At 36.6% G+C, this 26,808-nt stretch overlaps 1 protein-coding gene across 3 annotated transcripts in view; it reads left to right on the top strand.

Annotated features, from left to right (window-relative positions):
- Positions 1-26,200, top strand: part of LOC150076261 (transcription factor GATA-3-like) — a 351,889-nt gene extending 325,689 nt beyond the window's left edge. For all 3 annotated transcript variants that reach the window (XM_090387746.1, XM_090387748.1, XM_090387747.1), the window contains one exon: positions 22,526-26,200. In XM_090387746.1, the coding sequence (XP_090243872.1) occupies positions 22,526-22,861 (336 nt within the window). In that variant the 3' untranslated portion in view covers positions 22,862-26,200. The remainder of the gene's footprint in view (positions 1-22,525) is intronic.
- Positions 26,201-26,808: the final 608 nt, after the last annotated feature.

Raw genomic sequence — 26,808 nt, 5'->3', positions numbered from 1 at the left:
TATTACTATTTAATGAAAGATATTTCAAACTCAAATATATAGACAAAACTGGAATGCGAGGCAACGACTTAAAATTCATGGCTGCATTTTTGTTATCATTGTTTCTCATTTCGTCCTGATCATCCTTTCACCACGCACTGCGAAAATGGGTCTATAATAAGGGTTAGCAGCACCTTAAGGCACCCATACCATACGGTGGCACCTTCATTCAATGAAAATTACAAAATATACGTTTTAAAAATAGCTTAAAAGTAATTTACTTTCCTTTTAACGTCGCTTTTACTTTGATTTTAACTACCCACAATAAAACAACATTTAATCTGACAGACAGGCGTAACTACAGCAAAAAGAGCTCCCTTAATATTTTATTTATTTAATGGATCATTATGATATAGACCCTTAGCTACTTAAATAATTTAAACAATATATATATTCAGCTTTTATATAGTAGTCTCATCATTTTTCCATCTCATTTATGAAAAATAAACTGTATAGGATATTAATAATTAGACTGTGTCCATTTTAAATAATTTTATTGAATTCTCCAATGATATATTTTATACAACTGTCTTCCAATATGTATACCTTCTATGGTAATACTATGCCTTTAATTATGTATTGCAAACACCCAGCACTGAGTGCGTAGTTTTTTTTTACTGAGGAGCAGTGCCGAGTGTGAAGAGTACTACGCATTCAAACGCTTATACTACTCTACCTTTAATTGACCACTCGGCTACGCAAGAACTTCTAAGCAGTTACATAAAATTATATTTGTATACAAGTATAATATACAGAGAGTTTTACGTCATACAAGTTATATAATATACAACTTGTGTATAATAATATCCTTATATAACTCAATCGACCCATGTTCCAATATTTTCACAATAGATTTACAAGCAGACTGAAAGAACCAATGTTTTTACGCATAAGTTATTCGTATATTACCCTTAACAAGAAGTATTTGCTATTCAAGAGTTTACTATTAAAATCTTTTCATATGCTACCGCATAACGAATTTAATTAAAAACAAATTTCTTAATTCATGATTTTGAAATGACCGCATATAAAAGTATCTTTTACTGCATACGTAAATTTTATTGAACAGATATATAGTATAAGTATATAAATGAGACTCGTGAGTCTTTCAAAGTTATCTTGTGCAGTTTTTAAGTTTATAAACTTGACTACCTCTGACAACTAACTGTGCCAAAAAAATTCAATGAAACAGCCATTTCCTATTTAAGTTCAACGTAAACCCTGTTTCCAAACGTCCCTGAAATTTTGTAAATATATCAAAAATAAATTTCTGGAAATATCTAATTTGTTATATTTCCAGAAATAACCGTAGTTTAAGGAAAAACACTAATTTGTTTACCAAAGAGATTAGTTTAATAATATTCATATCAATTAACTAAATTGTTTACTAATGCGCGGTGATTAAACAGCGAGGTCTCCGAATGTAAGGTAGCTTTTCTTGGATGTGTTTTTCATCTGACAGCGCACTTATAGCTTACACCTAAGACAGAGTAGCCTGAACTTTCATTAAAAGCAAGGAGGTGGAATGACCTAGAAGTGCACAGATCTTCCTGCTAATTCAAATGGTGTTCGGTACTTTTGAGTTGTGGCTGGAAGGTATGCAGTTAGTAACCTTCGAAATGTACGTGTTTGTTCGAGAAACAGAACGCGAACGCTGGGTGGGGGGATGGCTTTGGGACAACAAACAGTCCAGTGTGAATTTCTGCACTCTTCCATACGGAACTATCAGATTATAATGGTGTCTCCACACGCGTCTGGACAACCTGTTTCGTTTGCGTAAGCTCTAACGGAACAGGGCGTGCTCGAGCTGCCACTCACTGTCTAGTGTATGGCATTGTCTGCAGTCCTCAGCCTCCATTATTACCGATTTACAATATGATTAGGTACTGCTATCGTGCACGTATCATTATGTGTGCTTTGTACCACTATCAGTACGAAAACGAATGCCTAATCCTGCTTGCCGACATCTCCAGAGGTCACTCGAGTTATTCTCAGTTCTGGTAGGATCAAAGACCTTTGCCGGGCAATCCCTAAAAATTGAGGCAAAGAATAGCATTAAACAGCTGACGTAAGATTGAATAGCAATATTGCTAAGGAATAATAACTATACTTTAAGCAGAATACGCGCAAATAGGGAGCACTTATAACAGATAATGAAATATTTCATTTTACGTTCATTGCACTGGTTTTCTATTTTAAGTGGCGCACTTCCAGACAAGCTTTTTTGTTCTTCATTTACAAAACTAATTCGAATTTCTTACCAATACAGTTATTTAAAAAAAAAAACCCTATCAATCTTTGTTGAACATAACCTTTCGTTAGGTAACATAAGGCGTTTTTACTTTATCACCTTGATAATGTCATTATTGTTAATGCAATTATTAGTTAATTTCATGAACTCAATCTTTTACATTTAGAAAATGCAACGGTTCGAAAAATACATTTTTTTTTTTTTTTTTTTTTTTTCAAATAACCAATTCTGTCCTTTTATTATTAGGTATGGTCAGATTTGGTAACGGTTACTTGATGCTCAGAAAATATAATACAGTGATTTGCAACCAAAAATTCTGTCCTTTTATTATTAGGTATGGTCAGATTTGGTAACGGTTACTTGATGCTCAGAAAATATAATACAGTGATTTGCAACCAAAAATGCTGCCAGCGAAATCACAGTAGTTGCGGAGGAACGACTGCTCCTTTTCAACCATACTAATTGTGAGCAAAAAGGCTACTAAATTTGAAATGGAGGAAACCACATTCAGACACTGGGCTAAGGAGTGCTCCGAAAGGCTGCTAGTTGAAAGTAAAGCTAGAAATGTACAAGAGTATCAGCTGGAGGATATGGAGCAATATATTTTTGAGAGAAGCGGCGCTAGTGGGAAAGCATTATCGAACGTCGCTATTTCTAGAGATCTCATCAATGCTATTAATTCCTGGCCTAACAAATCTACCATCGGTCCTGACGGGTTCCCAGGGCTGTGGTGGAGAGTATACGCCAAATATCCTCTGGATTTTTTAGGTGAATAGCGTATACCTTCTGGAGAAAATATATATATATTATTCATATATTCCAAAACATCCTGAAAGATGGGGTTCTCCCCCGGAGATGAAATGACTACTTTGTGACTACCTGTGCCAAAAAAGAAGAACCCTAATGACTCTTCTGACTTTCGACACATATCGATCAGTTGTTCGCTTTTAAAACTCTTTGAAAAAGCCATTCTTCCTTCTTGAACCCAACAGTGTTTTTCGCGCAGGCCACCCCACCTCCACACAGTAGTACCGAGACTATCCACTACTACTAATTTGTTGGAGAACTTCTTCAGAGTACAACACGCTTTAAATGAAAAGGCCCAAATCTACATCATATTCCTTGACATAAAGGCAGCTTTCGATAATGTATCGTTACCTGCACTCGAAATTGTATTGAAAGTTTATTTCTGCATTGAAGGCAAGCTATTACAGATTATTAAGACCATTTTGAAGCCAGGGCACCTAATTGAATAACATCAAGAATTCCTTGCGAAATACACCCTCACTTGGGGAATCCATCAGGGAGGTGTCTTATCAGCTTTGCTGTTTGCTGCCGCCCTGGAATCCTTTCTAGCGCAGAATTGTAATGTTATTTCTTATGCTGATGATATAAAGTATTTTGTTGTCTCTAACGAAAGAGCTCTTGTGTCTGACGTCAATATCCACGCCAACGCTAAGCTTCACGAACTGTATTTATACTTAGGTAAAATAGGTTTATGGCTAAACTCTGACAAGTCAGCACAACTGACAATAACTATCAAGAAGATAAAAAATCAAATCGAATTATCTTTTAATGGAGCACAGGTGAAAAAAGTCAGCTCATACACCGAGCTAGGAGTGACGTGGAACGAAAGTCTCGTGTTCTGAAAGTGGCCTTACCTTCCAAAGCCACTTTCAGAACACGAGATCAAAAATTCTTGCTGCCATATGGGCTGTAGGACAGGAGATAACTGGGATTCGAAACCAGCAACTAGTAACCCAAAATATCCAAAGATGTATCATTCCTGTATCCCTATATGCTTCAACAATTTGGTCCTCTGCTCTAAATACTTATATTAGGAAATTTCTCAGCCTGGAATACTGGGTTTTCCGGTGGCTGAATATAGGATTGCCGGGAAGCCCTTTATAATTTTAAAACCCATACTGTACACAAACTTAAACGTAGCTCCGTGGATTCAGATGGTCACCCTACTTAACATCTGCACTCTGGCACAACTTCTGACTGGGAGTTTAGATGCCACTGAAATTGAAAATCTTGTGGTCAGGCCCCGCCCGGGAGCCTGGCTCCATTACCCTCATAGTCTCCGTAGCGCTTTCCATCACACGGAGGGATTAAGGCGGCTGTTTACTGACACTCTGGAGCTCTTTAGAGACTTCAAAATCGACCCGAACAGGTACTTGTATGACAGAACCAACAGGAAGTTCATTGCAGCGGATCTGTACACTAAACTACATATATAATGAAGAATGCATTTCAAGAAAGAAGAGTTTTCATAGTAAAAGACTTCAAGCATCCAAGAACTCATAAAAACCTGTAATGAACGCTTTATAGTGTCTTCAAAAGACTCTTATAGGAACTGAGGATATTCCGTTCAGTAGAATGACTATAACATTTCAATTAATGTGAACAATAACCGTAGTTATTCCTCTTTATTTTTTATTAATTTATTTATGTATTTTCTGATATTTTATTCTATGTAACTATATATGTTACTATCTAATAAGTTATGTTCGATGTATGTACGAGCCACTCTCCTAGATAACTACTGTACAGGAGTGTTTGTTTAATAAACTGATAATAGTAATACTGTACTAATGACGTGTGGTGGCACAACGAAAGGTACTTATTACCACAGAGCAAAATCTTACAAGTATGCCAGTTTCCAACCTTCTGTCAAGCAAAGTCGAGGAGGTGTTGCTGAACCTGAACTACTTGCGAATCAATACTGAAATGACACTGGCAGCTATCCTCTCGAAAACAAAATCCATCTCTACTAACTAAAGAAACTTCATTGCACCAAGAAAGTTCTGGACGACTACGATGTGGCTGTTGCTACCAACACCAAAAATTTCAAGTTGGCAACTCACACAATCTTCATATACTATATCGCCACATGTACGATAAGCAGAGAATAGGCCTATAGGTGAAATAGCCGAAACAGGATATTTCGTAATTTTTTTTTTTTTACTTTTTATTTGGTAGTCATCATCCCCACGTTAGACAGCTATGAAATTAGCCTCAAAGGCCTTACTCATTCATTGCAGCTGAAACCCACTGTCCAAATATTTTTCCAGAAATGATGTTCACTTTTGAATATTACGTGGATCAAAGCAGATCTATCAATATCTCACAATACAGAGGATTCCTTCTCTTTGCACCAGTGGCTTTGCCTCCTCCCACTTTGGAAGGCTGTTGTTGTCGCTGTATGATGCAATGGCAAGTACACGAATTGCTCAGTTGTTTTGAAAGTAACATTCTGTTTCTGTACAATAGGAGGATTAGAAAAAGCTCGTCGCCATCAATACATTATGCATGGGTATCACCAGGAAGCTGTCGTATCTTACGCCAATTTCTTTGGTATTTTATGATAATATAATGTAATGAAATAAAATATAATATAATGTTATGAAAATGTAATCCCTCCAATAATATAACGTAATGTACCTCTTACTTTGGGTAACCAAAGTTTTTTCTCTTTTTAATATAAAATTTTAGGTATAATTATACCAAATTAATTATAGGTATAATTAATTAGTACATTAATAGGTACAATTAATTAGGTTTAATTCTACGTATAATTAAATTAAACGTAAATTATTTTTTATTGTAGTATAATAAATATTTTACCGAAAGATCAGGATCTTTCTCCATTATTTGGAAACTGCTTTACTCAAGTTAATACAAGCCCTCGCTAGACTCCAATACTACCTCCCAACAGCAGCAGCATTACTTACGAATTTATGGAAGCTTGCTAATTTGCTAATAGAATATCTTATTAAGTTAATCAAAAAACCTCTCCTCCCCAAAACAATTTATGTTCCGTCCTGACGGCTTCTGCGAAGATGCTCTCTTCGATTTAACATATACATTGATTTCTCCAAATCCAAATACGAGCTCGTCATTTTTATTGACTTCGAGTACTTCGAAGTCAATAGAGTTTGATACTCTCTAACGGAGAACGTTTTCGAGCGTTTCAAAAACACTAAATACACTCTTCAGTTATCTTTCAATTCATAATCACTTTGAGGGTAGATCTATCTTGGTTGTATCCAATCCAAACACCAACTAGTCAGTGGCGGATTTCCGCACAGGCGCACGAGGCGCGCGCCTGGGGCCTCTTAAATCGAGGGAACCTCAAATTTCAGCTCTCAAAAAAAATTGTTTCATTTAAAATTTTTACACTCATCTTTATTACCTTTACTGAATAAAACTATAATTTAAGATGAGAAGATATTTTGAGAGGGGGCCTCAAAATTGAATTGCGCCTGGGGCCTCTCAAGTGCTAAATCTGCCACTGCAACTAGTTAGCAGGGCTATTACAAAAGTGTCCCCAAGGATCAATTTTGGAGCTCCTCGTATTCTTGCATATTCTTCTTCATGGCGATGATCTAACGATTATCATCTTTAGTAGATCAGGTACCGCAAATGAAAGACAAGCTGAAACAGCTCTTCCTGACTTTTTAAACTGGACTATCATAAACACGCTTCAGATTTCTCCAACATAAACAAAAATGCGTATTTTTAAAGTAAAACCGAATTATAACAGATCGTGCAGAGTTCTTATCATGACAAATTACTTCAGTTAACGAAACGAAATATTTAGGTATAACAGCTGATGATCGGTTAAACTTCACCTCTCATTTAAATAATTTGACTGCTTCTTTAAAAAAAAAATTACAGGAATTTTAATTACAATCTCCTGTAATGAGCGGAGACTCAATAGAAAACTCTTCCAGCCTATTACAAAGCTGCCTTTGTCCACATACAGTGTTGTGGGTGGCTCTATAGGGCAAATACGGTTGAATTCCAAACGAACCTTCATACCCTCCACAGATTTATGCCTTTAATTATTTTGCGGGCCTCTAGAATACTGTTTACTTCTGCTATCCAGGACTTGGCTGGTGCTGTAACACTAGGTCAGTGATTCTCAACATGTTTTTTTTTTTTTTTTTTTTTTTTTTGTGTGTTATCTTATCCTGGATAGAGAGCAGACGCTTTCTTTCTTTGCATACGTTTGTCAGACATGAAAAAGCGTATTTACAGAGGTAAGAAGTTGAAAACTGGAGAGAGATGCTTATTACTTTTGTTGACGCCACAGGGTACTTTTTTTATTGATATCCGAAAACAGGCGAAACGTCATTGAATTTTATCATGCGAAGCTTCATTGAATTTTCTCTTAAGTTCGAAGTTTATCTTAAGTTCAATCGTTCTATAGTTCAGTCAGTTCTTCTTGGAGATTGAGTAAATTTTGGAATTTATTCGCAAAATTCACAAAATTTTATAATAAATTTACATGAATCTGATGTTAGTTTCACAGATCTCATACAAATCCTTAAAATATTAAGTTGCAGTTCAGAATCTGGCGCACATCCTTAAGATATTGAAAGGAAGTGCATCAGATTCTGAACTGGAACCTCGAAGTATTATCGTACTATATTCCCGTATTGGACACTTTCCAGGACTTCCAACGTCTGAAACTTTATTTGGCAATACTTTGTTTCGAGGCTTATAACAGATTAATCTCTATTTTTTCTTGATTTTACCCTCAACATCTGGTCCACCTCACTGGAGATTCAAAGAAAAACACTTGTACTGCACTTATAACTTGACCTATGACGTTGGAAGTTCTTGCTGTTTGGAGCTTATGATGTCATGAAATACTCTCAGCTTTTGAGTTTTAATCAGCTGCTTATTTTGACTACCTGACTTCTTATACTGACCAAAATTTTACTGCACTTGCTCATCTGGAACACCTATGTGTTATTCTTGATTAGTGACAATCTACTGTATTGATCAGTATAGTAAAAATATGCTTTCTGTGTGTGACCTGGGCCTCTTCTGGGCTACTGGAACTGACCACTTGTATACTGTGTCACGTATGTATCTGGAATACTCTACTCAGTCTACTGTATCCTTTTATTATGTGCTCCCGGCGGAGCACATAATAAAAGGATACAATATAGTCCTGTACGTTATGTGTACGGAAGTGCCGGTATCCACAGGTTTTAGTTTTTGCCCTCTAGTAGATGCGGGATCTTTCTCTGTCTTATCCAGTCAGTACAGATACAGTACTTTCTTTAACGGAGTAAAGACACCGACAACCATATAAACTGTACGAAGCAATAGCAGTAGCTAGGCAAGCAACCTGTTAGTTGTTGCAGTAGGGGTTTTAGGAGCATCAGAAACTAAGGCCATATTGCTCCGTATATATTGTCTAAAAATTGCCTGTGTTCTGTTTCCTGCACGAAAAATCAGAGTTTCCGGGAGAAAAACCTTGCAACCTTTGCCTTGAACCGACTAAACGAGCCACGTTGTGAAAAAGGCCCATAAAACCTCCTCACGTCATCAACGGGACTCGAACTCAAGTCTTTTTCACCCGGTGTGTGGGATGACGGTGATTCTACCAACTGTGCTACCCACGAGGACAACACAACGTGTTGGCGTTAAAGAACAAATCGGGATGTTACATAACTGCGATAAGGCAAAAAAGCACAAACATAAACCCAAGCGCCGATTACAATAAATAGCTTATTCAATGTATTAGTATATGTCTGATCGGGACTTCATAAAAGTGATAACATTACACGAATGATGATAATAATAAACGTGATCACAGTAAGCGATGCGTACTGTATCGTACATATTATTCCTAATATTTGGATTGGATTGTACTCTTCAAAAATATGGTGGTATCTGAAATCTATCATTTAACCGTTCTGAAATCGTGATTCATTAAAGATATCTCCAGCTGTGTACGCAACTATTTTCTTTTTAAAGTGAAACGCTTTAAAAGTTTTCTCCATATTTTACACGCTAAAGAGGGTGTCACAATTTAAGGATTTCAATTTGTAGCCAATGGACCAGTGTTAATATTTCTGCAACTTTTCAATAACTGCAGCCAATGGACAGTGTTAATATTTCTGCAACTTTTCAATAACTGCATTAACAACTATTTTAAAGGCGCAACGTTTTCATTCCCTGTAGAGACACATTACACTCATACGAAAGGTAAGTGTCTCAGAAATTGTCCTCTTAATTTTTTATTATTTTTTTGCATTCTGATCACGAGCTTCTAAGACAGAGCACCGGAAGGGAAGGGTGGGAAAGGTGGCTGTTCACCTGGGAACATCCCCGACAGCCGTGAGACAAGCTGACTGCTGCACGACTTAGAGAGTCTGTACGACCGCCCGGGCCACCTGCCGCTTTGGCCGTCGCCATAGGCGACACCTGCCGTGACCGCTGTAACAGTTGGCAGTTTATTACAATAAATATGCTGTAGGCTCTAAGGTGGACGGTCCTTTGGCACCAAACGAGACAGAGCAGTTAACCATACAACCCTTGGGCGGTGTCGTCAACTACAGAAATGCACATACATGGAAATCTTTGCGTCCCTCTCAATTGACCTGTCAGTATTTTTGTTTCTTTCTTTCACTTTTAAACAAGTGATATTTAAACTACACTTAAATCACCAAGTTTTCAAATTAACTACAACTAGTTTCGGAAAATCTTCAGCAAAACTTTAGTTCCGAAACCTTTTCGTCAGTTTTTGGAACTAGCGCATATGCTATTTGGCGATAAACACATTCAACTGTTTTCTATCTGCGATAGGGAAATTATTTATTGATTTTTATTTATTTAATTCATTGTTTTTGATGTTTGTTTCTGACATTAAAAAATAAAAAACTCTAAATAGAGTTCTTTACACAGATGCCTGTTATCTCTCCTCCAAAAGCGGTCTTTATATCTGATCATTAACCAAAAACTCACATCCGCCACATGAATTTCATAAAAGAAATGTTATCATATGTGTTTATTAATTAGTATAAGTAAGGCCAAATAATGCAAAGAACTGGACCTTTTCTGCATCAGCCAAAACTAAAAATTAATGAATAATAATGAAATACAACAGAATATTCATACTAATCCCATTCCCATAGGATAACCATTCAATTCCGCCTTTAACTTAGCTAGACTATTGCCGCGTTGGGAGGAAACGCATCTTCCACTGTCCGACAATCTGCTCTCCTTAGCTGAACTTCAAGAGATCCAATCTTCTGTTGTTCCTTGATAATTTTTATTTGTGCCCTCTAGCTCCTGTCTCAGACGTGGAAGAACAGACTTTTCTCATTCATTTTATTCACTTTTCAGCGCCTTATATTCGTACACTTCAATCAGATCTCACCTTAGATGTCTAGTTGTCAAACTCTACAGCCTTTCTAAGTCGTTCTTCATCGATTTTCACTCATCACTAATCGGGTCCTACTCTGAACCCTCTTCAGAAATTCTACGTCTTTTTCAGGTGCAGTCTCCAATGGTTACAATACTCCAAATGCAGTCTAATCATCGCTTTGTAAAGAGGGATACTGATGTCCTTCTCCCTACTAGGAAAGGTCCCATAAACCAATGACAGGACACTGTGTGCCTTCTAAGCCGCCTGTTTACATTGCATGGAAAATTTCATGTCAAATTCGTCTTGCTTGAACTATTTTTTAGCTTCTCTCGCTCAAGATTACACATGACTGCAGGTTTTTTTTTTTTTTTTTTTGAGAAAAAGTAGCTGAGCAATTCTACTATTCATGTTCAATTAGATCTTAAACTCATGATTAACACCTTCCACAGGGAACAACTATATTGTTTAGACCCATCCACGAAGAGCTCAAAGGTAACCCAAGTGCTTCAGGTTGTGTCCTAGAACCTTTGAAAAAAACGTTCTGGTCATCATAATATCAGGCCCTTCTCACAGTCCGATGCACCTGCACATTGATCCTCAAAATGTCACCTACCAAACTTCTGGATGCCCTATGTAAGGTCCAAAAATCTCTCAACAGTATGACTCAGTTACAGATAATATGCGCATAAGGCGCATTATAGCCTTAGATGCTAATGCGCCATAAAACAAACAAATAGATAATATTTTTCTATATAACATCGCATTCTAATTCGCATCCTGGAACACACTGTAGCATCACGGCGATCCGTTTCATATATTAGATGGAATCTTAAGACCCCACGCTTCTGCTAATTGATTACAAGACCATTCAGGCAACTGAAGGCATAAAAGGAATACTACAAGGAGACATGCTTGTCTGTGGCAGCTCTTGATCAATTTCTCGCCATATGCAGGAGTTAATAGTCCATGCCATTCAGTCACCTTACGAAAATCTTAAGCCTAAATTAATCCATTAAGTCCAAATGATAATGAACTGTACTGAGTCATACTTTCATCAGACAACCTTCAGCTGAAGCCACAATAACACGGCCCAGATTTCATTCACCAAAAATATCACAAAATTCAGCAAAGTGAGGTGTGTCCAAAACGACATCGGGCTGTGTTTTATCTTAGTAAAAATTTAATTCTGGCGATAATATTTACAGTACTCTGTCTTTTACTTTTTAGTAAACGCGTGATCTTTCTCGACAAGCTTTCCAAATATGTTTTCCTAATTTCACTTTTTATTATAGACTAAATTGACGTTAACACTGTAAATGTTGTTTAAGTATTTATATTTTAATTTTAAAATATTTCTGAAGTTCTGAAAGACACAAATAAATTAGTATAAAAACTAAACCATAAAAACTGATGTAAAAGCAAAAGCACAATACTGTATACTATTGCTCGAAACACCAAAATACTTAGAGCCGCTATTGAGGGCACTTCAATGGCGAATGTTTGTTTCCTGATTACTGGCGAAGAGATCACGACGGAGCCTGACTGTGTCATTAGTTGTCATCTTACAGTATTCTAGAAACGCCATCATTCCAGACTTGAGTTATCGATATTGAAGGGCGATTTTGTTGGGAACCCCTGGCACCACCTAGACAAGTAAAACTATGTCCCTGTCGATATTGGCGGAGGATTGTTCGTGGTGCTTGAAATGATATTGTGCCCGAAGGGACCCTGTATCCTAGACAGATAACGTGTATCCTATGGGGGCTAAGTTGCTGCCAAAAATCAGGAACAGCTAATAATGGAAATAATCACATTTTAATGTATGACGATACCAGATAGAGCGGACAAAATGAAACTTAGAAGCAGGTAAAACTGATTATGAAATTCATCATTATCACGTAATCTACCTCCAACAGAGCATCCAGAAAGAGTAGTTATTAAGCAGTGATTTATGTGTGCCATGACTGGCAGCAACCAGCAAAAAAAGTTTTCTTCACTCGATTAGTTTCATGTTAAAATATTTCTAATGTGCAATAAGGAATGCAAACAACTACACGTGCCAATAAGTGTTGACATCTATTTTAGTTGGTCAAATAAACACTGTAAATGATTGATGTATGCTTTATATACGGTGTCGTACACAAAATGCAAGGATGAAAATTAAGCTGAAAAGGAAGACGGAGTGATATTTACTTCAGGGTCAATTAACTTTGTCCTCAGCGCGTGTCTACATTAATGCAGTGCAGATTAATGATAACACTTGCTGACTGCTGATAAGGCATTCATAAAACTATTGTTATTGACGTTCTATTGTACTGACAGTTTGTTTTTGATAAATAACAAGAAGGAAGAGAAGCGCCTTAGGAAAAAATATTTAAAAAAAAAACCTTGCCACGTTCTATTTAAGTTTTTAGATACAAAGTTACTGGCCATGATGATATGCATATGCCCGGGGCATGTAATTAAAAACTAACTATTGCCTTTACATCAGTTTTCTATTTTCCTGAGTTAGCGATGGTGAAATAGTACAACTACCTGTACAGTCTCCTAGTTTCTGCCTTGGGGTATCACCAAACTGTCACGTGCGCCGGTGTTTCCTGTCTCTGAAGGACACAACCCACCCTAGCACGCACGGTGACAAAGACTATGTATTGAGAAAATCATTACGATCCCTGGCTGCCGGCAACCAGCATCCACTAGATCCATTAAAGCTGACATTTCCGCTACACTAATAGAGCCTTCCGCTAGAGACATTCAGTGTTGGGATGGGGGGGACACCCATTCTCATTAGGTCCCTATTGTTTTGTCTATAGCCATCGTTTCTCATCACTACCCTTAGCCAGCAGGCTTTTTATCCGTGCCACTCTTACTCAGTAATCTTTCTGAATCTCTAACGTTCAACTTTAAGTGACCCGCATAGGCTGCTACGTTAAAGGTTAAGCTACCGGGGTCACGAAGGGCCATCATAATAGATAAAATAATTAAATGGTTGAAAGGTATCTGCAGTATTTTGATATGTTAGTCGGTTGTTATAGTTCAGTGTTATCAAAAAATATATGCATACAGTGCAGGAATGATCATCGTAATACAGCAGAGTCTATTTATAACATTAGCACCTCTGTTTGCCGCCGCCTTTAATTCAGAGATCTATATAATTGCAATGTTTTGCAATCATTATTATATTACTAAGTTCATAATTGAAACATCAGTTTAGAATGTTTCTTTTACCTAATTAAGAAAGGGGTCTAGTCAAATTACAAATACAACACCACAGAAAAGAACTGTGGTATTTTAAAATTTAATAGCTCACGAAAGAGAATAAGTTCTGATATTTGCTGTAAAATGAAAAATATGCTAATTATTATGCATTGAACAAATACATTTAATGGGCAAATCATAGCCCAGCAAACATGCAATATTGCGTAGAATATAGTAATGTTCTTGCCGTATTCTAAGCAATCTTGCCGTTTGTTTGTTATTTGATTTTTAGGAGCATTAGCAACTAAGGCCATATTGCTCCGGGATATGTGATGGTCATTCCCTGACCTTACCGCATCCTCCGTATTTGGTGGTGATGGGCTCGAACCCCGGTCTAATCAAGAAGCGTGTGCTAAGCACTGCTGCTCCTTCTCACCTGGCTACGGGGGCGCCTGTAATCTTGCCGTATTCTACGTAAATAAATTTTCTGTTATAGAACACAGAAAATTTATATACTGTATTTATTTACATCAAAATACGGTTATGAAGGTTCAGAGTCATGGTCATAACAGCTAAGGTCATTCTCCATTAGATGACCTAAACAAAAATTATTATATATATATATATATATATATATATATATATATATTTTGTTTTTGGTTGTTGTTTTTTACATATATCCATTTGAAAATGTTCAAACGTTGAATTAAGATTTCTAGGAAGCCCGATTACTGGATTAGCTTTTCTAATCCACTGAGCTGCAAAATGAGCATTTTAAAGCATTACGAACTTGCCACTGAAATGAAAGAAATTAGAAATTAAAATTTCACAGAGGACTGCTTTTCAACGCAGTACTTTCTTTCCAAAGTACTGTATATCAAATTCATCCTGTATATCTACAGTATAAGCACCACGTGTTATTGATTACATGCACATAACATTTACTGAAAGGTAACAAAAACATGACCAGACATGTGAAACGAGTGATTTTTATGGAGGCCGTACAACTGACGTAATGTCATTCAAAATTGGCTAGCTATCGCTTATCATGTTACAACCAACCTTTTTTTATCTAAACTATCCTACATTTTATAGAAAATAATAAATATATAAATTTTCTCCATATATCCGGGACGACCACATAAAATCAAAGAAATTCACAATTCAAAACATCGTCGTATTTAACAGTTACACGAACTTGAACCTCTCAACTCAAACGCTCGTAAAAATATGTTAAATTTCAGGCTGTGTTAGAAATTCAAATAACGCTCGCGGGGATTAAAACTTATACTGAACTGTACTCAAGAAGTGTTTGCCAAAACCTCACGATGTGATGCGGAGCAATATGGCCTGAGCAGCCCTTGCGCCAAAAATAACAATAACAACAACAACAATGATGTGATGAGTAGTTGTGAGATCGTATAGCAGTTTTATTTTTTTGTGTGGGTGGCTGACAGGAGCTTTGAGTTAACCTATTCCAGCGGTTCACGATTGGGTATTAAATCCGAAAACACAACACAGATTGGGCCCTAAATGGTAGACGATTGGACACCACAGACAAATCAGAGTCATGATACGATTAGGTACTAATTTCTTTTTCTTTCTTTCTTTTTTTTTTTTTTTAATGAACCACAATAAACAGCTGAACAACAAGAGCAATGCATATACCGTCGTACCTGCATGAAGTTATATATTGTACTACAAATTGAGTAAAAGAAAAATATGCAATTAGGTGTACACTCATTATTTTGTTAAACGTCACACATAAAAAGGTTCAGTATATAGAAGTTCATATGACCCACTGAGTTCTTAATGTTCAAGCACACCTATAGAGGTCTATTTTCATTGAATTATTTAGTGTGTTTTCTATAAAAGTTCCTCTAATGGTAACGAGGTTTGCAGGGATGAGAACGAGTGGAAAATGACAGTTAATGGAGTTTATTTGCTAAATTACAAAAATTATTCAAAATATATTACACGAAAATATTTAAAATATTAAAAATGCAGCTATTTATGCACAGTATATAATTTAAAACATACTTAAAACACTATGACAAATTAAAATATTATATAAAAGAATATATTAAAGAATAAATTTATATATTATATAAAAGATCTTGCAGCAGTTGATTACACATCTGCTAAACTGATGAAAGACAATATAAAATTTCGAGTCATCACCTTAGGCGGTAAAAGTTGTCGTGATTAGCAAAGGAGAGCTCTAAACGAAATAAGTTATTAATCTTGTTACGGAATAGCAATAGTCAATACCATGACCCTCTAACAAATCCTCTTATGCTATAAAATAATTATTACGGTTTAAAATATTTGGAGCGGCGCAGTAAGACCATTTATGGCTCTGAGACGAAATCTATGCTCGCGCAACACAAAGAACTGACAACGCGCATATTTCTTTTTCATTTTGATGGCTCTTTGATTTGTTAACTGTAACAGTATATTGATTTCTAATGTTTTGTTAATCGTAATAGTAAGTTTTTATATATTTTTTTGAACTGTAATAGTAAATAGTATTGACTTCTGCTATTTTTCATTGCAAAAATATAATGATTTGCCGGGGTTCATATAAGGGAGGGTTTGGGACTGCAGCCTCAGCTGTGATGGGGGGGGTGGTCCCAAATTTACTTATACTGTATATTCGAACAATCTAGGTCAGGGGTGGCGAACCCATGGTACGCGTGCCCAAAGTGGCATGTGTACAATTTTTTTGGGCACGAAATTCAGAGCGTCCAAATAAAATTTCAAACTTCGAAACAGCATCACTCCAGGAATCCACCTTGAGTCGTGACCTGCGCACGCCCATTCTCTCTGTTAGGCATGCAGTAACGTCCCACCATATTAGTAAATAGCTGTATTCATGCAATGACTTGTTTGAAGTCGGGGTGATGAGACGTACTGACGAAATTGTGCGATTAAATGTCTTGAATATCGCCTTCCGAGGGGCACGCGAGGGTAGTTTTTTTTAAAAGATTTAGCCAACTTTGGCAAGCACGCTTAAAAAGGTTCACCACCCCTGATCTAGGTGAAAATTGTGCTTGGCCCCGGTTCCTTAAGTGCTTAAATGGGTCCTGACTTTAGTTACATTGTGCGAATTACAAAGGATTTGATGGTTGCTCTGATGAACAACCACTATTTATAACACTGTTTCTATGGTAAAAATGCGTTCAGAACAATCGACTTAACGAACTTTTAAGACAGAATCCAACTCGTAATTGTATAAAGCAAAAAAAAAAATAAATAAATAAAAAAATAATAATAAAATGTGATATCAAGCGCTCGATTAAAATTTAAAAAAAAAAATACTGTACTTGAATTTTTGAGAAATTCAGGATTAAAAAGTATTTTCTTCGTAACTTTATGGCGCATTATCGGGTATGCTAATAGTTCAAGAAATTTCATAGAAAGCTTGGTGTAAATTTCTTTGAAGAGAAGAGGAAACCCGGGGTGAGCACAGCAACAATAGTAAGTAACAAGTTGATTGCAGAATGTGAGACTACGGCCTCCGTAGCCAAGTGGTCATGAGCGGGAGTGCAGTAGCACACGCTCTTTGAGTAGACCGGGGTTCAAGCCCCTGACTGCTGAATACGGTCGATCTGCCAACCAGCACTGGACCAGCGTGGCAGATTACGGTCCATTTCCCTCAGCATGAATTGTTGAGGAGGCTTCCATCCTGCAGTGGGTTGATAATGGCTGCACTTTACTTTTTACTTCAGAATTGTGATTACAAATATGCGATTACGATTATTATAACCGTTAACTTCACTGTATTAATAATAATAATAATTATAAAGGGACGCGATGGCCTGATGGTTACAACACTGGACTACCAGACTGATGGACCGGGGTTCGAGTCCCGCTTTAACGGAAGCGAAAGAGTGTCCGTCACGCTCCAACCCCGGCATCATAATAATAGTAAGAAATAATGATAATATAAAAAAGAAAAAATCATGAAAGTCGCTTCAGCGGAACTACCTCGCCAAGGTCGAAGTGATGGCTGAGGCAGACAAAACTAACACCCCCATTGGACGCAAACCGAAGCTAAACAGGTCCACCCACCTCCATAGATGGTTGATGATGTCGAAGAGAAGTAACGAACATACTGCATTGAGTGCAGTGCAGCGCAGCGCAGGATCAAGTCACTTGTTATGTGTTAATGCGCGCATATTACCTTTTGAAACCCCTACTATCGTATGGCCATTTAAGGAACTGACACAATAAACAGATTTTAATAACAATAAATCACTTCTACTCTGCATACATTATTAAGTGACAGTTCTCGATTTCTTTTGCCAAATCTCTCTCTAATTATTTCAAAATCTTCTTAGAATAAATATTTAAAAACTACTTAAAAGTTCTCTGCACGGTTTATGCAGTGGAAACAATAATATTAACACAAACCTGAAATATATTAAAATAACAACCACTAATCACACAGTGCATTTACCTTTCCAAGTGTAAAATTTAGCAAACAAAATTGGCGTTTATTATGAAATGGCTGTGTCTACTTCATTTTGCAAAGAAATGAAGCCCTGTAAAAGATAGAGCACCTAGGGAAATTGCGTTATGTATTTTGTGAGTTCACTATGGGGGGAGACTTATTAGGAAGGGGAGGGGAGGTGTCTCACGCAATATGTAGACAGGAAGCGAGTGGCGCGTGACTACTTCTATTCTTCTTTAATGTAGTGTTTCTAACCTGGTCTCTCTCTCTATCTCCCTGCAGTAGAGGAACAATGACACAATATTATATTAATTGTTTCGGTAATTAGCCCCAAGGTCTAACCACGCAAAGAAATGCACATTCTCACATGCATTTGCTTTTTTTCTTTCTTGTCTTTCTTTCTTTCTCTTCTTTTATGGACCTTGAATCGTTTACGAAAACTTTAGCGTGAGAACTTTGGGGGGAGTGGGGGTTGCTTACAGGAGAGAACTGGGTGTGTTCATTAATAAATGTCACATCGGTCGCATACAGCTTGGGATTAACTGTTGGCATGTGGAAACGGACAGGATGTGACGTCATGTGTTTCTGGAGCCGGTCTTGGCCATCTCTCGTAATTCGTAGCTACTGACTTAAGTATATGTATTGACTGTCGCAAATGCACGCACAGAATTTGACACGCCACACAGGTTTACCATGGAAATTACTATTAAAATAAAAAAGCGGGTCTATTTAAAGTATGTATTTTGTAAGAAGACTGATTTTCATGTGCTTCAGAGGATGAGAAAGCTTATTTTGTGACACTTTACTTTAGCATAACTTCTGCCAACTGTCATTAATTATATATCCGCATACTATTTTTTTTTTTTTTAATGGAAAGCAACAAAGCAAAAGAAGACCAGTAACAGTACAATATATAGCCGTATCATATAACAGTGGACGTTTCTTTTTAATCACTTCAGGACAAAGCTTAATTGATAACAATAACAGAAGAAACAAGAATGCAGATGTTCAATATCGTTTATTGATGAAGAAAGAAAATGTGAAGATAAAATGTGGAAATGGATTGCAAGAAAACATGAAAATCAAGCAATATAAAAATACTTCAATTTGACTGCTCATTATTTCTTCGAGAAAGTCACCAATAACAATGAGACTGTCAATGTTTCTGAAAATCATTAAAACAAATAAAGAAAATATTAAAATCAAGACTAAGATAAGAGTTAATGTTTTACTGTAAAACACTCAAACTGGTAGGAGTACAGATACAGTACTTTCAAGGAGTAACGACACTGACAGCCATACGAAATGTACGAAACGATGCCATTTCACCTACTTCGGTGGTTTACTGCGAACTAAAATGATGGCAGACACTAACTTGTTCGATTAGCGAATTTTCCATAGTCTTGAGGCTTTCGGCGCTAAAACATTTTCAGTATAAACATTTTGATATAATGGAAGTGACATATTGCAATTGTTTTCATCGAAATCCATAATTGGATACGTAGACCACCTTAAACGTTAAGTTCTGATGGTTGTGAACAGTTCTGAATTACTTAATGGATTTTTCTCTGTCACTGTAATTGTGACCTTTTAAGGTATGTTGAAACTCCAAAGCTGATTCTTCCAACTTGGTAATGAGTTTAATGACCAGAGTGTTAAGCAATTAGAAAGCCTCAGTTTAAAAAATGTTTCCCGTAGGCTGAGTAAAATATTTATAAATTCTGAAATAGTACTTAAAAATGATTTTTAACTTATGTATGTGTATCTTTTCATTTTCATTTGTGTAGTTAATATTTCATACCCTTAGGTCATTTTCCCTTCTAAGAAGTTTTCCCGCGTAAGAAGTTCTAAATCTCCAGTCCCTTGGAAAACTTCTTATCCGGGTTCTACTGTATATTATATGCGGTGCATTGGTCTAAGTTGCTGATGAGCTTAAAACCTTACAGCAGTGGTTTGGTGAACATCAAACGGGACGGCTTGAGTACAGAGTGAGAGTAAGCAAAAATAAAGAAAAAAATACTCATAAAATGGGAGGTTTAGACGAATAGGAAAGGGCAATCACTGTGTAGTGACAATTCTCACTGGAAAATTTGTAAACGATAAGGAGTTTGACAACCCCTTATAATTTATAACCTTCATAAAGTGTGGAATAGAGTTGGCAGTTTGATTTTACAAACTGCCAACTCTATCCTGAATCAGGATAACTAGTTATCCTGATTCAGCCGCGCTTAAAATAAACTTAGTAGTAAAACTAATGGCTAATATTGAGTTATTGTTGAATGGTGAATCGTCAAACTTGATTTGATGCAATGAGACAGATTGGAAAAACATTCAGATGAGGAGAGAGAGAAAAAAAAAAAAAAAAAGACAGGAGGCAGTCTACAGTCGGAACTGAGTTATTATTATGATGGGTAAATGATGCAAGGCAGCGGGCTTTTTCTGCATCTGCCAAAAAAAAAAAAAAAAAAAAAACTTGACCGCTGTGGCAGACAATTCATTCCAGTGATCTACAGCACATTACCAGAGAGAGAGAGAGAGAGAGAGATTCAGCCTTCTGTTACTACACCAAAGTTTTGAAGTTGCAATTCTTCTTTCCTCTGCCATGGTAAAATATACTTCCCTTGCTCATTTACTGATTTGCCTTCAGGGCCCTTTACACCTCAATCAAATCCTTCCCGCTAGTTGCCAAGCTTTGCAATCCGCACTTTTTACGTCGATCTTCATATGAACATCGATTAGCATGCCTTACTAATCTGATTGTCCTTCTCTGAACCCTTCTAAAAATTCTGTCTTTCTTCAAGTTTAACATCTAGACCCGAACACAAATTCTAAATGCATTCTCGTCATTGTGTTATACGAAGGATAATGGCATCCTTTTATTTATTTATTTTTATTTTCTCTACTTGTGAAGGTCCTAAATATCATGGAGAGATACTGTCCCTTCCAAGACGCCTGTTTACACTGCGTGAAAAATTTCATGCGACTGAATTGTAATCCCCCCAGTCTTTTTCCTTCTGGACCACTTTTGACTCCACTCGCCCTAGCTTGTGACTCCTGGATTTCTGTTGCCTACGAAAAAGACATTCTATTCGTTAGAGAGTATGATTAGAAAGCATTTGATATTGGCAAGAATTTGTGTTATAGGCATTGATGATTGCAATTATAGGCACTGAATTTTAAGTTGGAGAAATACTGTTTGTAATGATAATTGTGTTCGTCAAGAGTTATAAGTATTTTGAATGACATATTTCAGTGTTATAGGTTAGATTGTGGTGATCAACATTCCATATAGGTTTGATAGTAGTGATTATGATGAAAAAAAATTACCATATTAGCGGTTTGGTTGAGTTCAGGAACATTAAGAGGCAGATTTATATATTCAGTGGTAATATTATTTTTAACTATATTAACTATAATTATAGTTAAAATAGGCAACCACATAATTAACTAATTATATATAGGCAGCCATGTAATTAACTAATCATTTATTAGTAATGGTTGCCTCTTATGTGTGTATGTATATATATGTATATGTATTTAATAAATGTCAGAGCAACAAGGCTCAATACGTTATGCGTTATATATCAATTAACAAATGAATGAGAGGAAAAACCTCAATAATGACTTGAAGAACGTTTTTATGCTAGCACTCTTCGTTATTCAAATAAATGTAAAAACTAACGTATATGAATTATCCACACCCAAAGAAAAATCGATGATCTAACGCACTCGGAATAAAAGGTCTAAGAGCTTCAAACTCGATCCCAAAATTCGGGATCAAGACCCATGTCGAAAAGGTTTGTGTGCTTCAGTAAAGTAAAAAACTTTTTATATCGTTTTCGCATTCGTTTTTATTAATGGACCCAATGTCTTCTTTCGCTCGTGGATATTTGTTGGTGGTTTGATGTATTTTGGGGTCGGATTTGGACCTCTTAGACCTTTGATTCCGAGTGCGTTAGATCATCGATTTTTCTTCGGGTGTGGATAATTCATATAAGTTAGTTTTTACATTTATTTGAATAACGGAGAGTGCTGGCATCAAAGCGTGTATATATATATATATTGCAAACTCCTCTGACTTGTGTCAGAACATACACAAGAACAATTATTTTGCCTTCAACATAACATTAACTTCAAACGTTATACTACAAAAAAAAAAAAAAAATCAATCGAGAATAACATCATAACTGATTAATTATATTAATATTAGTTAATTCTAATTAACTGTATATGTAATAGTACTAATACTAATACATAGTACTAGTATGTTAATAAATTTTGTAGCAAGTAGGGCACACTACTTTGAGAAAGAAAAGCACCTTGAAATTTTTAAATATTGACAGAAATTACTATTTTGTTATTCGACATTATTTTTATTTTACTTTTTTTTTATTTTTTATTTCTGTAGGTAAACCGTCCCTTAACTATGAAAAAGGAGGGAATCCAAACACGTAACAGGAAACTATCCGCGAAAAGCAAAAAGAAGAAAATTGCAATGTCCCTTCCAGACTGTCTCAAACCTATGGATAAATCTTATTCAAGTTTCACTCCTCCTGGACAGTTCTCTATGAACCACTATATGCACCAAGGTAACATGGCAATGTCCGGCTCCTTTGTGACTACGTCCACAATGCACGGTGCTCCAGGACTATCGACCTTATCCTTACCTTCTGGAACGCCCCTGTCCCTGGGTCATGGAAGCTTGGGATTAGGTCCATCAAGCATGGTCGGAGCCATGGCCTGATTTCATCTTACAAATAGTGCCGAGTGACTTATCTCAACACCTCGATAAAACGTATGGCAGAGACAGTGGGAGGTAACCTTTGACAACAGATGGCTACTGCTTACCGCTCATTGCCAAGAGCTGTTCGCGTCCCAAAGAATGATGAACATTTGACTGCGTTCCATCTGAGTGAGAGAAAATGACCGCAGTCGTGATTCATAAACTCTGCCTTTAGATATAAGGGACACTTAGTGGCCGTTTGTTAAACTACTTTTTTCAAGAGCAATAATGACAGAACTCTGGCAGAGTTACCCGGTTAACTGTCCAGTGCCAAACCCCTCCCTCTTAATCCCACACACTGGAAATTGAAGCTACATTGTCCACATTTTATTTACTGTTTAGGAGTGGGAGAAAAATTCAGTCCTTACGGTGTATATGGCTTGTGCTGCTTGAATATATAGGTTCCAGTACTTAAAGCTTTCTTAGTTTCAGCTGGCATTAAAACTCCACTGGCAGTCTCTGAGAATGAATTGTAAGTTAATTAGGAGTTAATACACAATCCTGTCACATTTTCAAATACCTCGATAAGTTAATTAGGAAAGTGTTTCTACATTATGTTGCATTATATTTTTAATGATTTATAGTTTTTTCCAGAAGTATTTACATAACTAATTAATAGGTTCATAAATACTACAGAATCACGTATCAATATTGTGCACATGCACGAAGCAAGTCTGATTCACAAATCAAAACACATACGAATAAAGGACATCTTTTAGAAGGCTAATTTGAACTGTAAGTGTAAAATGCAATAACAAACTAATGGAGAGAAAACTGAAAAAATACAGAGTTATTCCTTAACTTTATTACCGCTTTAGCAAAATACTAAAGGCACACTCATTTTCATTAAAAAATACAGAAATTTTCTCAAGCGTCCTGAATCGGGTATTGTCTTGCCCAACTCGGATCAGGATATAGAAATAAATAAAGGCAACTACTCAAACGGCTATTTGTTTCTGGTATGGAAATCACGGTCAGCAGTCAAATTATTCGCTTATTATACCCAAACTGATTTTCGCAAACAACTGCGTTACACAACACTATCATAGATTAACATTGTTTCCATTTTATGGAAACAATGTTTCTCTGCAATTCAAAAATCATTCCAAATTATCCTCCCTTTTTATTAGAGGAAGAAAAGAGGTACATGTCCTACTGATAATAAATAATTTTACTTTCCAAACTTAAATAACGAATTTCGGTCCATTTCGCTTATGTTATGACAATGCAACTTACACTGAGTTGGCTTTGCAGTAACAACCCCTAACTAATACCCCCCACGAGGTATTAGACCATAATATAGCCCATACATGTTTTGGCATGGACTCCACAAGCTGCTGCAGGGTGTCCTGTGGCAGTGCTACCCATGCGTTCAATGTGTCCAGTAATGCCCGCACGTTATCAAGTCGTAGCATCGAATGTACTTTTCCAGTAAGTCCCAAACGTGCTTAATTTGGTTGAGATCGAGTAAGTTTAGCGGCTACAGCATTAATATTATATGAATATTAATCCTGTGGAATTATATGAATATTATATTCATCGTTATGCTCCTGAAACCAATTAACAACCTGCCTAGACTTGTCCATGGCACGTTGTTTTGTTAATAGACGACGGAGTTATCTGGACACACTTTCATCACGAAGAGATACACTTGGTCGGCGACGACAGAAAGGTAGGCGTTCTCCTCGAGCTATTGATGAACGGTGATCAGAAGAACCAGGGCATGTCATGAAAACAGCCCCAAAACCAGCCTGCCTAACATCAGTAGTACATCCGTGTACCACGACCTCACTTTGCTCTGGCAAAATGTTGATACGCCCATCAACATGATACAGTTAAAAACGGGATTCATCGGTGGTCCAGTGTTGGTACTGACATGCCCATGCAAGGCGTAATTTCTTGTGTCTCGCATCCATAGTTTATACGAACTAATGTCGGGCGCATAGTCCATGCGCGAAGTTGGGGGAACCCCCTTGTGCGGCTTCACAGAATACACAAAAGACAGAAGTCCATGCGGATATTGGTCTTCCTGTTCCTACGTTATATTAGGTGGTTAGCTGGGTAACTGTGCTGCGTCTCTGCTGTTCTATGTTTCGAGACGGGAGACAACGATCACCAAGGACGTCACCACAAGTGGTTATTCCACGTTTGAACTTTGGCTGGTTGTTCGACCACTGTTGAGCCAATCACGGTAGACTCCTTACACCAAAGAACGAAGGACTTAAAACCATGTAGAGATTCTGACAACATGTGTTGCCCCCAACAATCATTTCACGTTCGAAATATGAAAAAATCTTGAAGCCGACCATTCTTACTCGCCGACACTCAAAAACTGATTGCCAAATGTGTGCGAAGTACATGCTTATATTAGCAGTTCCCGACTCTGAGCCTTCACCAGCTCCACAGACCAATCCAATCCATTTCTGCAGAAGGGCTGCTAATGGAAAGCCAACTCAGTGTGTTTTCCTTTACATTTAAGAAAAATATAACTGATTCTCAGCATACCGACTACTTAAAGTCCATCGAAAAATTTGCTTTAAGATGCAATATTTATCGTAATTGTGAAAACAGAATAGTTCAATACTGCTGTCATGAGGTGTGTGTGTGTGTGTGTGTGTGTGTGTGTGTGTGTGTGTGTGTGTGTGTGTGTGTGTGTGTGTGTGTGTGTGTGTGACGTGAGACACAGGCTAGCCTGTATAAGAGGTTCGAAAAATACCGTTTTCTCGAGCGTCCCGGTGTAGCTATGTCAGACCCTGAAGTTATTCTTGAGTAACTGAATATTATAACTAGCTGTAAGAGGCACAAGAATTTATGAATAAGTTTTAACGGTATTTATTCATAGTAGTCTCGTAGAAAAAATTAGGTCTATTTGCTTTTCCGATAAGAAGTGAATATTGTAGTGAAACAACCATTGATAAAATTTTAAAAAAATTTATGGTTTGAATCGCTAAAATATTCGAGAACACCGATTGTACGGACAAAACAGACAACGCTTTAACAGTGACACGTCAGGGCTCTTAAAATTAAAATCTCTAATCAATCCATCAAATTAAGCCTACATACAGTATGTTTCTGGTAATAAATGAGTTGGTCATATGATTTTTATAATCATTTCTCATATGCATATACAAACTAAATTAAAAGTGATAAATATGGATACAGCTAAGGAAAGACGTGATTGTTTAACATTATATATACGTCTTGAGTCATTTAAACCAGAATACCGACTTTCAGTAACTTCTATTTCACAGCTACAGCTGATGTACACTTTATATTTTTCTTTCTATATAAATCAAGGATTGCATTTTTTTTTTTTTTTTCAATATTATTAATTAGTACTGAAATGAAAAAAAAATAATGCAAAAAATAATTCAAAATAATGCATAACGCAAAAAAGAGAACTTATTCTGCACGAGAGAGAGAGAGAGAGAGAGAGAGAGAGAGAGAGAGAGAGAATGATGTCCCCCATAAGTCCCAGCCTGAGTTTTTCCAAAAAATATAACAATAATATATGTATTTAATTATTTATTTAATCTTAGAATAACTTATTTTAAATGGAATCGGTCTGATTTAACTTTTCATTTGATATATAAATCAAACAGTTCAATGTCAGTTTATATAACACAATAAGCCATAGCATCCATTCACCTCCTCGAATTGTTTGTCTGTTTATTTATTTTAATATTTGAACCAAGGCAACTAAGGCAAGGTATCAGTTAAATTAGATGTGCGTAAAGTAACTGAGGCTATGAAGCGTCAGTATACTGTGTTTGTATAAGTGTGTATTCTTCGGTTTTCTGCGTGCTGGATGAAAAAACCGAATTTTCCGAAGGAAAAACCTATGCATCCCTCGCCTTAGACAGACTAACTCAGTCATATTGTCAGACAGGATGCGAATACAGGCCTTT

Source organism: Mastigoproctus giganteus, chromosome 13 (assembly GCF_048544385.1).
Source record: "Mastigoproctus giganteus isolate SK-2022 chromosome 13, ASM4854438v1, whole genome shotgun sequence".
NCBI lineage: Eukaryota > Metazoa > Arthropoda > Arachnida > Uropygi > Thelyphonidae > Mastigoproctus > Mastigoproctus giganteus.
This window is presented reverse-complemented; position numbering and strand designations above follow the sequence as displayed.